At 41.6% G+C, this 17,156-nt stretch overlaps 1 protein-coding gene across 5 annotated transcripts in view; it reads right to left on the bottom strand.

The window, feature by feature from the left end:
- The window catches only part of ppcdc (phosphopantothenoylcysteine decarboxylase), a 32,488-nt gene that overhangs the window by 1,460 nt on the left and 13,872 nt on the right, over positions 1–17,156 (bottom strand). For 3 of the 5 annotated variants that reach the window (XM_076266596.1, XM_076266611.1, XM_076266620.1), the window contains 2 exons: positions 16,263–16,431; positions 14,788–15,313 (listed from right to left, as the gene is read on the bottom strand). In XM_076266596.1, coding sequence (XP_076122711.1) covers positions 15,234–15,313; positions 16,263–16,431 — 249 coding nt within the window. In that variant the 3' untranslated portion in view covers positions 14,788–15,233. Of the gene's footprint in view, positions 1–70; positions 174–14,787; positions 15,314–16,262; positions 16,432–17,156 lie in introns of those variants that run through there. The other 2 variants (XR_012982661.1, XM_076266604.1) reach the window with 2 other exon arrangements.

Below are 17,156 nucleotides of genomic sequence, written 5' to 3'. Positions count from 1 at the left end.
TGGTTCGAGTCTTTGATCATTTCACTCAAGGTCTAGGTTTGTATGCACTGGATGGGCCTTATTGATTTACCTGTGTTTACTTTAATTCGATGGAGTTTATTTTTAACCATTGATAAGTCATTCATGTAGATGTTTCCACAGTGTAAGAGTTCACAGGACTGAATCCAATGGAGCTGTGCAGAGAGAGAAAGATAGCTGTGAACATGTGATGAGCCAGCTACTTATGTCAGTGACATACCAACAGACTGACACCCGTTTCAGGATTTCCTGAACATTCTGCAGACTCTCTCCTTCCTTGCTTCCTTCCTTCCTAGATGAACGAATATCAAAGCTGCAAACATTGTCTTTTGTTGTTTGAACTGGAATTCTTCTTGTTTCTTACTTATGTGTCTACATGGGTTTATGTACGCCACATCTGAGAGTATAAGATTAATCAATTGTGCTAATACTGATTTATGCAGATGGAGGAAAATGAGCATTAGTGAACAATGTTATAGAAGTGAGGTGAGCCTGTCAGCACACAACAAACGGCATCACTCAGGTGAGGTGTTAGCAGAATGCGTTGCCAGGTGTCTGGTGACAGTGCTGTGCCACCCCACCCCCACCAGGGCCTTGGATGAGCACACAGACTCACAGAGTTACATCAGCTGAACCGCATGAGAGCTGGGAGATGGCACAGGGGCATTCCTTGGCACCATCTCAGATGTGTGCATGCAAACACACACGTACATATACACAGGCGTGTGTAAAAGCAGGAAGTGTCAAAGGTGTTTACGTGACAGTTACACACACAACAGTCTTTTGGGGGCAAAGACCTGAGTCTGGGTGTTGCTTTAAAACCGACGACTAGTAGCTCTGTGAATAAGACATACATCCAAAGTATGTTGGGTTCTCTTGGAAATAAGGGTAGAAAGAATCATTCCATGATAAAGAGCAATCCAGGAATATGGGTGTCTCTAAGTGCCTTACTGCTAGCTAGAGACTTATGCTCAGTATGTAAATAATGGTCATTTATTCAAATCATGCTGAAGTCTGTTCAGGGAAACTTTGTGTGTATTGTGTGTGTGTGTGTGTGTGTGTGTGTGTGTGTGTGTGTGTGTGTGTGTGTGTGTGTGTGTGTGTGTGTGTGTGTGTGTGTGTGCGTTCGACATGCGCGCGTGTGTGTGCGTATGGTTGTGTGATAGCTGACACGTTACACGTGGTTCATGCAGTTGATGCAACATTTGCTTGTTCAGCACACACAAGTCTATTGGTAGGCAAGGAGAAGAGCAGACAGAGTTTACCATAACTTGATGAAGTAGACATGGGAATCCCTGACTACTAAGCCCTGCCCTGCTGTCCTGTTAACAGGTTTTCAATTATAGCTGAAGTGATGGTCCCTCTCATTGACTTTGATTTTGAATCGGAGAATGGCACCTGTGACAGAGAGCTAGAAAACAAAGCACTCCCTGCAGTCATGTCACACACACACACACACACACACACACACACAAACACACGCACACACACACACTCCCTACAGGCATGTCACACACACACACACACACACACACACACACACACACACACACACACTCCCTACAGGCATGTCCTCAGAGAGGAAACACCTTTCATTTCCACTTGACTCTCCCTTCTCTCTCTCTCTCTCTCTTTCTCTCTCTCTCTCTCATACACATAATAAATAATCCTCTTTGTCTGTCTGTCCCTTCCTCCCTCTCTCCCTCTCTCTCCCCCCCTCTCTCTCTCCCCCCCTCCCCCCCCCCTCTCTCCCTTCCTCCCCCCCTGTTTCTCAGTGTGACTGAGCAGCCAATTACAGAGTGGCAGCTCATATACTTGGGAGCGGGAGCCAAACAGCATTCAGCACGCACTGCATTCTTCTTTTCCTCATTTTTTTCCCTCAACTGCAAACAACCCTATAGCAGCTTTGCAAAACAAATCAGGCTTCACATATTCCTTTACTTACCCAGAAGACAATAACAAACAAACACGGCAGATGCAATAGCACAATCATGCAAAGGTCATTGGCCAGTAACTGTTGTACAATTGAATTCGTGCGTGTTTTGCAAGTCCACTTGTACAAAATCAATAGCCATCAGCAGCATTTACGATTATAATGATATTAACAAGAAGATGACCCTTCACATAATATTTTCCCTGTTTGGAATTGACCAGGGTTGTGTGGAATGTATTTAAACTTTGTGGAATGAGTTTAATTTAAAATACTTGCAAAAACATAGTTCAAATGCATTTAAATAGCATGAAATGACTAATCCTTAATGAGTTTACCACCACTGCTTGTCTAAGCACTGACCAGATCATGAGATCAAACCCCAGCCTGTGACCATACAGTCAGGCTGCCCTGTTCCATCTCATCTTTAAGCTGTGCACATTGAATACAAGTTATATGATGCCATCCAAACAGGTTATGGTTCAATACATCGCAATGCCAACAAAGTAGATCCTTATATGGTAACCTCTGATTTAGCTTTGACATGACTGGTACACTGCTTCAAGGCAAAAAGAGGTTCCATTTCCAGATATTTTGACAGACTCTGGCAGTTGAGAACTGAGAACACACTAGATACACTAGGGGCTTGAGGCTTTCTTTGGGGACATATTCATTATTATTATTAGCATTACTAGTAGTAGTACTAGAAGTGGCAGTCGTGTTACAAATCGTGAATTACTTGTGGTAAAAATAAAGTATTTTTTTTATATACTTTATTGTGTTCATTCAGGTTTCAGAGTTCATAAACAATCATGATCATTCATTTGTGAACACATTTTCCATCATTTCTTTTTTTTTTCCCCATCCCCTTGTGTGCATTTCACCTTCCCACCCGTGTATACCTCAAGTAAGACATAATCATAATAGTAATAATAATAATAATAAAATAAAAAAAACAATAATAATAATAATAATAAAATGTTCAAAAACAAAACAAAACACAAAAAGCAAATCTGTACCAATACAATACATACACCTATGCATGCAATTTAACCTGTGCTCTAACATATTCATCTTCACTTTAATGCATTTGCATGTACTCATAGCCCCTCCCACCCTTTTAACCCTTCTTTGCTCCCACCTGCAGGTCTACATTCATCCTTCCTCACGTACCCCCACATTCACTCCCCTAATTGCATCTGCATATATACATCCATCCACCTATATACCCACATTCACCTACATTCATCCATCCACACCTACACCTACATTCACCCCCACATTCTGTAAATGCATCCACGTGCATTCTCAAACCCCCATCCCTCCCCTTCATCCCCTTCATGTGACTGCTGAAACTTTTCGTAGAGTTTGGACTAAATCCAATATGGCGGAGGTCCAATGTGGTGGAAAGTGACGTAATAGGGGTCATTGAACTTAGGTCGGTCCAAGGATTCCAACGGTGCTTGATATGTGAAAATCGGATTCACCGTTCAATGGTTACATGCGTGAATGCAATCCAGGTTCGACCCATTGGTGGCGCTAGAGTGTTGGGCATAGAGTTCTGTAAATTGGTAAAAGGGATCATGGGACAGTGCTGAATCAGTGGTTCAATTTTCGGCCAGATTTTGACCTGTTGGTGGCGCTAGACGGCTGGGTTTAGAGGTCTGTAAATGAGTGTGAGTGGTGAGTGGAATGTCCCGAAACTTTCTGCCAAAAAATCTGAACTTTTTAGCCAGGCGTTCTATGGGCTGCCATAGACTCCAATGGCAGACTAATAATAATAGAAAAAGCTAGTAACTCAATGGGTGCCTTCGCTGCTTCACTGCTTGGCCCCCAATAATAGGAAAAGCTAGTAACTCAATGGGTGCCTTCGCAGCTTCGCTGCTAGGCCCCCAATAATAGGAAAAGCTAGTAACTCAATGGGTGCCTTCGCAGCTTCGCTGTATAAATAATAATAATGATATAAAAGGTCTAAATATCAGTCAAAGCAAGAACATTGTGCAACAGCCATATCATCAATCATACCCTTGAATTGGTCTAGTGACACAAACCTATCTAATTGGGGGCCTAGCAGCGAAGCTGCGAAGGCACCCATTGAGTTACTAGCTTTTCCTATTATTATACTTCTGACATTGAAGTCTATGGCAGCCCATAGAACGACTGGCTAAAAAGTGCTGAAATTTGGCAGAACATTTCGGGACACTCCTCTGACCACTCACGCTCATTATGGATCTCTAAACCCAGCCGTCTAGCGCCACCAACGGGTCAAAATGTGGTCGAAAATTGAACCGCTGGGTCGAAAGTTATGAAATTCGGCGCACTGATTCAGGACCGTCCCATGATCACTCTCACCAATTTACAGAAATCTATGCCGAACACTCTAGCGCCACCAATGGGTCGAATCTGGACTCACATTCACGCATGTGACAATTGAACGGTGCGTTCGATTTTCACAAATCAAGCACCGTTGGAATCCCTGGTTTCCCGTTTACCAACAAAACTAGATGCGCGCGCAGCCGCGAGGCAGAAGACACTTGGTGGCCGTCCACAACGTTATAAACTTAACCTAAATAGTCGGCTGCTGTAAGCTACAATCGGATTTTTTTGTATACCCCTGTTGTCTCAATGATAATAACATCTCATTTCAGACTATATTTCAAAGTTTGACGTTCATTTGGATTATTAATATAACATCGTATTTTGTCATTTTTGGCGAAGACATGCATTCCGTTAGGGATATTGAACATATTTAACATTCTCTAGCCATCGTGATTTCGAATTGGTGCAGTTTTCAGCACAAAAACTAATTTTATTCTTTTGCTCTTTTGCATTGCTCTATGCTGTTCTGTGGTGCTTTCTGCCTCTTGGTTGCGCACGCATGTTTTTGTGACGTTCCATAGAAATCCATGTATAGCATAGCATCAATGCTAGCGTGTTATGGGCAACAACGACCCAACCTGTAAGAAAACGAAAGGACATGACTCCCGGATTATTTCACTTTTGATTGAAAATCGATATCCATTTTGCGAAAAATAAAATAAAATCTGAGGGTTTCAGTTGTTAAATAGGTGAAAACAACAAATGTAGCCATGTAGCGCCATAGGACCCCATGTATTTTGGACTCGCCCGCGATCGCCATCTAGGTGAACTCTGGTGAACTGCAGCCAAATTCGGTTTGTATGGGATTAATAGAGAGTGGGGAGGCTCTCCTTAGAAGGGCTCTGGCGGCATTCACTCCTTTACAAACAGAAGAAGACACGACAGTGGACACCGGTAGGACAAACATGTAACGACGTGATAATGACATTCTATGTAAGGACTAAAGCATTTAAGACATGATATAGTGTGATTATTTTAACAGACGTAACGTGATTGAATGGTGAATGTTTTAAACTGTAGGGAGTTGTGGTGTTGTGTGTAGTTTTAGCGCATAGCTAGCCATAGTGTTTGTTTTTAACTATAGGCCTATATATAACAACTACGGTATAAGTGTAAACCGAAAACACAGACACATTCAACAAACATATACATTCAAGCAGACATACATGCAGTGTTTTAAATGAAGGCAGCGCTATGCTGCCATGACGGTGGCTAATCGCCCCGTCACAGACCCCTACCAAAGACTTCTATACTCTTTGCCCCTACTATGTCACTTTTCGCCATATTGGACCTCCGCCATATTGGATTTAGTCCAAACTCTACGAAAAGTTTCAGCGTTCGTAAATTTCTTCCGATTTTCACGGAACTTGGCGGAGATGATCTTCTGCCCGAGCCGCACAAACAATACTTGTCAGAATTTTCAATTTCATTTTTGTTTGCCCGTGACAGCCAATCAAATATGGTGCTGAAGCCATCACATCTAGTCACATCTAGGTGACGCTTTGAGTTAACATAACAAAACTCGATACCATTAGTCAGGACACTGTCCCAATCACTCACAGCAATTTTTATGCATATACATTGAACGCACTAGCGCCACCACCAGTTCAATGCTGGACATGCATTCATGCGCATGATCCTTGACTCTTTTGTCTGATTTTCACAATTGAGGTAGCATCTGAATCCTTGGACCATCCCGAGTTCATCGACCCCTAATCCCGTCACTTTCCGCCATATTGGACCTCCGCCATAATGGAATTGGTCTAAACTCTACGAAAAGTTTCAGCGGTCACAAATGTCATCCGATTTTCACAGAACTTGGCGGAGATGATCTTCAGACCAGCCGCAAAACAGGAAGTGGGCTAACATCTCGGAGATGCTTTAATGTATGAAGTCCAAACTTGGCATAGAGACTTCATATTGTATTGTGAGGACACAGTAGGAAATTGGCATCATTTGGCCTTTATAGGGATCGCTGTAATACAGGAAGTGGGCTCGTATCTCAGCCACTCTTCGATGTATGAAGTCCAAACTTGGTACAGGGACATATTAGCTGATTGTGAGGACATGCAAGGAAAGTGGTCTCATTTGGCCTCTAGGGGTGCTGTAATAAAGAAAGTGAGCTCACATCTCAGCAACACTTTGGTGTATGAAGTCCAAACTTGGGGGACATGGTAGCTGATTGTGAGAACGCACAAGGATATTGGTGTAATTTGGCCTCTTGCTGTGAGTGCTTGCTCATGCCATGGCAATGCCATTCCTGCTATAGCGCACTGCTAGGCCCCCGCATTGCTGCTTGCAGCTATATTTTCAATAACTCTTGCAATTTGTTCCATTTATTAGATGCAAAAAATGTAAAAGCTAATTTACCAAATTCAGATTTAATTTGAGGAGTTTGAAGAGATATAAAACCCTGTGAGCGTGTATTGTGGCAGATTGATTTTATGTTCAGAAGAGAAGTTAGGTAAAAAGGTAACTTTCCCAGTAATGCCTTATAAACAAAAAGGAGGCAGTGCCTTTCCCTCCTATCATAGGAAGATCATCCTACATTTTGGTATAATTTACAGTAACATAACATTGTAGCATTTAACAGAGGTGGCTTTTAAGTATAGTATGTATAAGTATATATACTCTTTTGATCCCGTGAGGGAAATTTGGTCTTTGCATTTATCCCAATCTGTGAATTAGTGAAACACACACAGCACACTAACCCAGAGCAGTGAGCTGCCTGATACAGCGGCGCTCGGGGAGCAGTGAGGGGTTAGGTGCCTTGCTCAAGGGCACTTCAGCGGATGTGGGCATGGGAGAGTAGTACTCAATCACTTTCCCCACCCACATTTTTCCTACTGGTCGGGGATCGAACCCGCAACCCTTCAGTTACAAACCCGAAGCCCTAACCAGTAGGCCACAGCTGCCCCTTTTAGCTAGTTGGATGGCAGTAGGCTATAGGGGTATGCTACCGCTGCGCTAAGGCTCTCCTCAGTTGAGTGGCTCCTGCTCACCTTTATCAAGGCTTCTGACAGCTCCTGGAGTTTCTGTAAGGCCCCCGTGAACACATCCCTATCCCTAAGATTGCGCAAAGCGTGACACAAGGCTTATTCTTATCTTACACTCGATAAAGTGAGGATTTTTTTGCCATGAGCTCCACTTTTATTAAAACTTGTGACCAGGGGTGTGGCAATTAACGACATAAGGTGTGGTCTTGTGCATGATCCAAAAATCGCTATTTTACACCCTCTAAAAATCATTACGCCACTGACCAAGAAAAACCTGATCTATAGCGAAAGGCGCATATAAAGCACAGCTGAAGACGCGAGATATAAGCAGCAACTCCTCTGCAGGATAAATATTCTTATAATTTTCAGTCAGTCATTTGAACATTATTGGGGTAAGTGTTTCTATTTTCAGGCTGTTTTCGATGGTAACCCCTTGTCAGTCAATAGTGAAAGTAATTAACTGTATAGAACTGTTTTGTCATTGACTATGAGACCACGGTGAAGTTAGTTTCACTTTGCCTATGAGTTCAAATAATAGACGAGTGCAGATGCATGTAGGCTATACTCTGCTAGTCACAAACAGGTTTCAGGGGTGTGATTGGCAAAGGTGAAAAAAAAAGGAAAATATACGTAGCACGGAGTGACCCCCCCCCCCCCCCTCGATGGTTCGAATACTATATAGTGTACTATAGTGTTGGCTACCATATATATTTACATCACCTACACTTTAAAATTCATGAGGCAAATGCTATGCAGGGGTGGCACTAGAAAAGGGCCTTAAAGGAAATATGTTTGGGCCGAATACTAGGGGGGTCCGAGGGCATGCCCCCCCGGAAGAAGAACATTTAGAAAAATAACCACTTAAATGATGACATCTGATGACTTTTATGGGAAGTATTGATACATTGAGATACATATATTTCAAACATTATAGCATATTACAATACAGCCTATAAGGCCTAAAGAAAACTAATTTATAATAGAGCAAAGGCCTACCTAGACTAAACCAAATATGGCTGAAATATATAGGCCATTATGATCATTTTGCCAACAGTGACACAGAACCATGGATTTTTTCCCCCATTTATAACAGGTTTTGTTTATAACTTAAACCAGTGTTTTTCAACCTTTTTTGTGCCACGGCACACTTTTGATACTTAAAATGTCCCATGGCACACTAACATCCTGTGTGAAGAAAAAATAAACATACCATAGCCTAAAATTCCAAATAATACACAGATATGGCCTTATTATGGCTTCTATGCAAGACCTGCTCAATAAAACAAGCGCCCTTTGTTTCATTTGTAGGTGACTATATCTAATTTAATTGTTGTTATGAACTGGATATGTGATGATTCTGTGAATACTGGATATGGGGCCCCCGTTGTACAATGCCTGCATACCACAAATAGTGCATTCATACAATCAATGAGAGCATGTGGTTATAAATTCTTTGATGCAACAGTTGCTTTTCTGGACCAGTGAGTGACATTTGGGTAATTTTCTGCGGCACACCACTAGTGTGCCCCGGCACAGTGGTTGAAAAACACTGACTTAAACCAACATTGAGTTAAAATTATTTACTATAGGCCTACTTGATGGTAATATATAGCCTGCCCCCTAACAGTCCTCTGGGCCTAGGTACAAAATAGTCAATCATGTGATAGGCCTATATTGATGCTGATTGAAGAGGTTGCAACTTGAAGGTTGTTGATATTTCAGTTCCAAAGAGAATCAAATTACATCGATTTTTCTACTCCCAAAGTAACACTGTCGGTCTTACACCTCTCCTCCTAAAATAAATGGTAGGCTCTAACTGTTTTAAGCTACTGAGCCAGGATTGTGTAGGCTACAACACTAGTTTTACAAGGGCACACACTAAATGGAGAGCTAGGGTTAAAATGCGGACTGCGCCTTTAAATAAGCGACTTTTTTTTATCTATCAGCACAATGCTACAGTAGGCTATTTCCACTTAATATTCAGCCCAATATTATGTGCAAGACTAATGTTTACTAAGCATGGCAAAGCTTTGATATCTTAGCACTGTCACGTTACGTTTTGTCATGGTGAGATCAGAGCCATAAGGCTCTGGGTGAGATGGCATCCCGAAATATGTTTTAGACATGGGGCGCAAGGTTCACAGAGGTGAACGGCTGGACAAATGCGAAATGACAAGGTGTTAACTAAACAATTTAGTAGGCCTAAGGTAGACAGGCTTTGTGGTTAAAACTATGAAAACCTGTAACGTTAGGCTAGTCTGTCACAGCTAACTTCAAGCACAGCTTACACGCGCAGAAATTAAAATTAAATATCAGCATGACGAGATTCATTATCGGAAAATCCTGACAGCGAACCCGATACAAAGCCAAAACGAGAAAGAAAACACTTCATACATGATGTCTTTTTAAATCAATTTGTTGACCTTTACCGTTTCATGGCTTCTGCTGAGAAACTAGTTCGCCACACACACTGAACTTGAATCAAGCATTCTTCAGAACGCAGCTGATCAACCCGTCTACTTTCACTTTCAATTAAATCCACTAGTAAACGGAATACACCTACTTGCGGCGTGATATTCGGAAGATGTGAAGCACAAAACCCGTCATCATTGTCAGCGGCCTGTAGCCTACATAACAATGGTCTGTGTTATACATAAATATAGCCTACCTCTGACTGACAGACACCCCCCCACTCCCCCCTAAAAAAAAACTCAGCGGATACATACGAATTGTGTGGGTCTCATTTTCAGGTCGAAAAAAACGGAATTCCGTTTAAAAACGGAAGAATCACACCCCTGAGGTTTTAGTAAAGCAAGGCTTAGTGGAATCCCTGTTCTATACAGTCTTGCGTGCAAGCAAATTCCTACAAAGGTGCCGCTGAATATCAAAATACCAATGCGCTGTTTAAAGTTGCGCTGCTTGCTGTTAAAGGAAATGACAGATGTCATTCTTATTGGTTTAAAGGATATGCCCAAAACACGCCCATGACTGATTAAGAAACATAAGAACCCTTTTGCGACAGGCGCCTAGCATTTGATCAAGAAATCACGCCATTGAATTAGTGAATATGGACTGGCCACGCCATGTCTATAAATGTTCTGTTCATGCTCTGACCATCCATTTCTGATCGCCAAGATAGGGCACCTGGTCTCCTACGTTCAGCATGGGCATGGGCCATATTTTATTAAAGTCTGGAAAAGAGATATTTGACACTCCTTTTCAGTGTATGTATGGCCTTAAACCACGGAAATCCCCCTGCTTCCACTGACACTGGTAACCTGATGAAGACCTGATGACCTGATAGTGACTTTGTGTTATGAAACTTGATCATAGAAAAGATTACATATTTTTGTGTTGCTGAATCCTGGCCTTTTTATTCTGGTGCAATGTCAATGAAATTGGCCTCTATGCACAACTACAGTGTACCTACTTTGAGCGCCGTCACATTGATGACACACGTAAAGTTGTTTGGTGCAGAGAAAACTACTACTTACCTGTGGAGAAAACTACTAGGCTATTTACCTGTGGAGAAAACTACTACTTAGATGTGGAAAAAAATACTAGGCTACCTGTGGAGAAAACTACTAGGCTACTTCGCTGTGGAGAAAACTACTAGGCTACTTCGCTGTCTATAGGAGCTCAGATGGGTTTTTGGTGATTTGTATGTGGGATTTTGTGCACAAAATACAGAAATCTGGAGAAATTTGGGACTGTGTCTTTAGTATTTAACTTGCCTCTCCAATTCGTGAGTATTACAGAATAAGACCTGCCGAATCCTGCCTGCTATTCTGATGAAGTTCTTGCTCCGTGGGGGTACTTTCCCCTGGTGATCTATGTAAAGCATGCCGTTATGAATACTCCTTAACAGACCACATCAGTACATACCTTACCCCACATTCCACTGCTGTTAAAATGAGACAGCGGACATTGTTCCAAGCATGAGGAGAATCCTTCTGCTCTTCCCCCATAATGCAAGAGAATGCAAATGGCCTGTACTAATGCAAGCACAGCACACGCTTCCGAGAAATCTTGAGTTTGCTGCGCAGCGTTATCAAAACTTTTAAGAAATGTCATACTTCTTGAGAGAGAAACTCACACGTTCCCCACTAGCCCCAGAAAACTGAGGAAGTGGTGTTGTGGTCTAGGACAGTGTTTCTTAACTGATGGGTTAGGAACCAAAAGTGGTTAAAAAAAGAAAAAAGGAATGGCCCATTTACAGTTGTGAGAATAAGTTCATGAAACCATGCTGAAGTTGACTAAAAAGGAACCACTAAAAAGATGCCAATCTATAGGTATGGTAAAGGGTATGTAATGATGTGGGGGTATTTTAATTCCAAAGGCCAAGGGAACTTTATCAGCATGCATAGTACCCTGGATCCATGAAATAACTGGCCTTTAAAAATAAAAATCTGCCTGCCTCTATGTGAATTTAACATAGGGGTATGTATACCATTTTTTTTAATTAAGGCATTAGATCATTTCCAAAATATGATTTTTATTCCTCTTTTTAGTCAATTTTAGCATGGGTTCATAAACTTATTCTCACAACTGTAAAATGCTACCCTATCAGATCTAATGTCATATATTATGTTATATTATATTTGATGATGATGGTGATATGCTACCTCCCTTTCTCTCAAATGAAAAATCCATAATTTAAAAGGACGTCATACCATCAAATAGTGAATTAAATAAACCAAGCATCCTCTGGATTGTGTGGGGAGCCAAACGTGCATGAGAAACTCAACTTCTCATATGATAGCAGAGGTCACGCAGTCAGTCACAGACACAGAGAGAGAGAAAGAGAGAGAGAGAGTGTGTGTGTGTGTGTGTGTGAGAGAGAGAGAGGGTGAGTGTGTGTGTGTGTGTGTGTGTGTGTGTGTGTGTGTGAGTGTGAGAGAGAGAGAGAGAGAGAGATAAGGGGGGGGGCATAGACTAAGATGAGGCAATTCATCCTGCTAACAGAAAAAGCTTGGTCTTCCTGTTCAACGCCTTCAGCTGTGATCCCCTAACTGATAAGCTATCTTTATTAAACATTGAGAACTCCACACAGCAGTATGCATTGTGTATGTGTGTGCAGTCAGATCTGTATATATTAATCTATGAATGTGTATGTATGTATGTGTGTGTGTGTGTGTGTAAGAGATTGTTTAAACATCTCACTAGCTTCCCTACCATGACAAGAGAAATTTTGTTGAGAAAACACAGTAAGAAGTTGAGAGATAAAGAAAAAGCTGTTGTCATTCCTTAGAGTTATTCTCATGTGACTAGTATGTGTTTGGGGACACAGAGGGCCCTATTTTGCACCCTGGCGCATGGCGTAAAACTCTTTTCCCACCCGGCGCAAAGTTTTTTTTCTTATTTTGCACGTTTATTTTTTAAACAATGCGTCCAGGGGTGTGGCAATTAACAACCTAGGGAGTGGCCTGGTAACCTGACAATAGCCAGATGAATGTCGTTCCGCTTAGCTCCGCCTAGCTTCACTCACATCCATCTGGGACCTCTTCCATTGAGAGTGATTTCTGCAACCGACTTTATGGTTCAGCCAATCAGGATGCAGGGCGGGAGTTTCATAGATGTGACATAGCGTAGAAGCGACTGTGAGACTGTTATCAGCGTCACGGGTTGGCTTCGATGTGAGTGGTTGAAGTAGCACGTCAATAGATGACGGACAAGTGGCTTATTCAATCATATGCAAGCATTTTTTGATTAGGCCCAGCCTTCTGAAGCAACACTTCAATGGATCGGTTCCAGATGGATGAGTGGAGCTAGGCGGAGCGAAATTCATCTGGCTATTGTCAGGTTAGTGGCCTGGTGCATAGTCTAAAAATACGCCAAGAGAAACTGGGTCAAAACAGAAGTCTATGGCGAGTTGTCGCATTGTCAACAGTAGGGCTGGGCGATATGGCTGAAAACTGTATCACAATATAAGTATTTCATATCAGTCGATATCGATAATTATTGATTTTTCAAAAAAAAAAAATCTATTTCAGATAAGGACCAGAAGAAAAAAAGTTCAATTTAAACACTTTTATTTTAAACTTAACCTTCCTCTGATTTTAATCACCTCAGTTATCAATCAAAGCAAACAGGGAAAAGAAATAGCAACACAATCATGAAAAACACTCAAATAAATAAGTCTGAATGAAAAGCTGGAAATATTGTAAACAATCTCCTTGGGACAGGCCCGTTTGAGTCTTGGAAAATACTTTTCCATTTGCATCGGGATTGAGATGATTAGAACTTAGCAGTCAATTTGAATGCAACAGTTTTTAACAAATTCGTGCTGCGTGCTAATGATGCTAACCGTATTTAATAGCAATTTAGCCAGTCGTCTTGCACGATTGTGAATGTTTGGATGTGCATGCTGAGGTGGGATGCGCCTGTTGAGAGGGAGAGGGGGAGAGAGAGAGAGAGAGTGCACAGGGCAAGGACTCGAGTCTTTTCTATCGCCTACTCTGATAGAGTTGCACATACTAGCTACAATGCAAGATATATTTAGCCTATTTATTTATGGACAACGTAAGGCGGGAGGTGTGTGTTGCTTTTAATTATTGAATGTTCTATCGAACATATTTTTTATTGATATCGATTACATGTCTATTGCGATACATATCGCTATCGTTTTATCGCCCAGCCCTAGTCAACAGTCATATTGACGGGTGCACAACGCACCATCCTTCTATCCTCCATGAACGCGCACCAGCGCACATCCATGTAAAACATTTGAAATTACACGATTAGGCTACAATGGGTAACATAATTAGAATAAAGATATTACGAAATACATCTCACAATGCATTTGCAAATTGGTAATGACGCTTAAAAGTGATTAGGCGAGAGCACAGCTGAAGCCGCACCACCACGAGATATAAGCAACTCCTCTGCAGGATAAATGTTGTTTTATTCAGTCATTCGAAAAATATTAGGGTAAGCTTTTTCCAGCCTATGTTTTCGATGATAACCCATTGTCAGCCAATAGTGAAAGTAACTTACTGCTTATAACTGTCTTGTCATTGACTGACACCATGGTGAAGTTAGTTTCACTTTGCCAATGAGTTCAAATAATAGACGAGTGCAAATGCATAAAGGCTATGCTAGGTTTTAGTAAAGCAAAAGAAGGTTTAGTGGAATGACTGTTCCATACGGTCTCGCAAGCATACTCCTTAAAATGTGCCGTTGACTGTCAAAATACCGATGCATTCTTTGACGTCGCGCTTTGCACCGTTAAAGGGAACGACAGATGTCATTCTCATAGGTTTAAATGATGTTACGCCCCAAACACACCCATGACTGATTAAGAAACCTAGGGACACCTTGTTGCGCCATGCGCTTGACGTTTGATAACGAAAACACTCCCAATGTGGACTGGACATCCTACTAAATTTGAATAAGCTTTTGGCTAGTGACGATGCGCTTTAGACTGTCATGATAGGGCCCAGAGGGGTTCAGAGAGTTTAAAGATTCAAAGGATTCAAAAAAGTTTTATTGTTTATCTATAATGACAGATTGCCTTACATTTGAGGCTCATAGGCTTGGGTTAGAGTAAAATAAATAATTAAATAAATAGGTCTATTTGTCCATAGACGTATTTATCTTTTTTAAAAGTGTATGATTCAGGTAGCTATTTGTTACAAACAGTGGTCCAAAACACATACAGTATTTTGGAATTAAAATGATGTGAAAGCAGAATCAGGTGAAAAAAACACTGTATGACAGAGCAGAGACTTTTAACATCGCTTCAATGAGACTCAGACCAGGTTGTCGTGACGGTGCTGTAGGCCTACAACACTTTACATTTACAATTTGGCGTAACATCAGACTGAAAAACAACAGTATGTCAACATTCATTAGATAATAAAAAATTAAAAAGTCTCACAGCAGTTGACCCTGTAACGTTTATGTGTGCGCTATGACATGGTGGCGGCACTGGGAAGGTACTGTTTGACAGTTTCCACGATCGTCATCACCTCCGCCATGGCACCTTTGCCTGTGATGTGGACAAGAACAAACAGAAAGATATGAAGAGTTCAGATGCAGAAATTAGAGTTAAGATGCAGATGCAGAAATTAAATAACGATGGTGAGTATGAGGTGAATGCTCTCCACACATAGTATACTGTATGTTAATCAAATCATTTTGCTAAATATCACTCTTCTTATCACTCAACAATTTGTAGGCAAAAACCTATAGGAGCCGAGCCTAATAAAAATGCTCAGACAGATGGGTACCCTTTAAGGTTTTGCATCTGAACTCTTCATTTATAACAAGGTCACACTTTGCTTAAACTAGCCTTAAGGGTCATTCACACCAGGAACGATAACTTTCATAATAACAGCAAAAAAGTATTGTTCTAGCTAATAGGCCTATAAAAGCCCAATAAAACATCCACACATAAACTATAACAATAACAGCACTTTCAGAGCGATTTTGATATGATAAAAAGCTGACAGCCGATCAGAAATTAATAAAATGATGCTTAAGGAATTATAAAAAAGATGGGACTTGTATAAGTTCACCTATGTGACATGTACATGGCACAAACACCATTAACTACTCGGATAAATCCTCAAACATTGGATAGGGCTGGATACCACTATGTGTGCCACAGGACAGATTCTATTACACTGATAAACAATAAACTGTAACTAAACAATAGACTTGAAGTTAGGAAAGGTTAAAGTGAGATTATCAAATGATCCTGAGAGACTATGTAAGAGGTGGGAAAACAGAATAATCTCTCATTGTTGAGAGTGATTTCCGGTATCATCATTCCTACAGCTTGGTGTGATCTGCCAGACGTCTCACCTGCAAGAACTTTATGTTTGTTAGCCTGCTTGTTTTCACTCCCATTGTACAAACAAACAAGAAGCATGAACGCACAAACTCAAAGTTGAAGTTACACCTTTACACAATCACAATCACACACACACACACACCTTCATCTCCGCACACCAGCTTCTTGGCGATGCAGGGGATCTCCACATAGCCGAAGTCAGTGAGCGTGTTGATCTGTCGGGTAGTGATGGGGTGGTTCCACATGGCCGTGTTCATGGCTGGACAGAAAAGCAGAGGACGACGTAGATCCCACGCCCGCACAACGCACGTCTGCAAAGGACAGACATCATACCAGACACATGTCTGTTAGTATATGTTGCCTAAACCTGCGCTCATCTGCTAATCACAAACTAGTCATCGAGTGACTTAATGACATGCTTTACACATCTGTCAGCGGATATCCTAATATGACTCACAGCGTTGTAAGCCTATGCCATAGAGGAACTTGGAGGCCACATAATGTGCACGTGTCACTCAGAAGCGGATGCCATCCAATGACTGAACCAGCACAACAGGACACCCCTACTGCAGCTGCGGTACTGCTCTACAGTAGATTTCAGTTCTCAAGTTTCTAGATAAACTGTGACCGGCACAAACACTGTTTGCAGAGAGCATTGTGTCAACATTAAAACCCAAGATCCATACCTGATCTTCAGACACAAGACTAACCCAAGGTGAAGAGTAAGCATGGCGTGCTGTTTTGAAGCCAAAAACCTTAAAGGCTTCTCCTACACAGGTGCCTTTATTTAATAGGGGTATGGCTACAACATGTACAGTATAATATGTATGGGTTTGAAGTGTACATAGGGTGTGTATAGGTATTTATATGGTGTCAAGAGCTTCCCATGTTGTAAGATGAAATTCCAGTGCACTGGCCAGGTGGATCCCAGGTGCTGGGGTGTGTTGCATTGGGGTGGAATGGGTGTATTGCACTGGGGTGGAATGGGTGTATTGCACTGGGGTGGAATGGGTGTATTTATGCTGCTTACTCATTA

This window comes from Alosa pseudoharengus, unplaced genomic scaffold (genome assembly GCF_046254945.1).
Source record: "Alosa pseudoharengus isolate Yale_2024_CS ecotype anadromous, Long Island Sound unplaced genomic scaffold, YU_APseudo_1.1 YU_APseudo_1.1_scf_10, whole genome shotgun sequence".
NCBI lineage: Eukaryota > Metazoa > Chordata > Actinopteri > Clupeiformes > Clupeidae > Alosa > Alosa pseudoharengus.
This window is presented reverse-complemented; position numbering and strand designations above follow the sequence as displayed.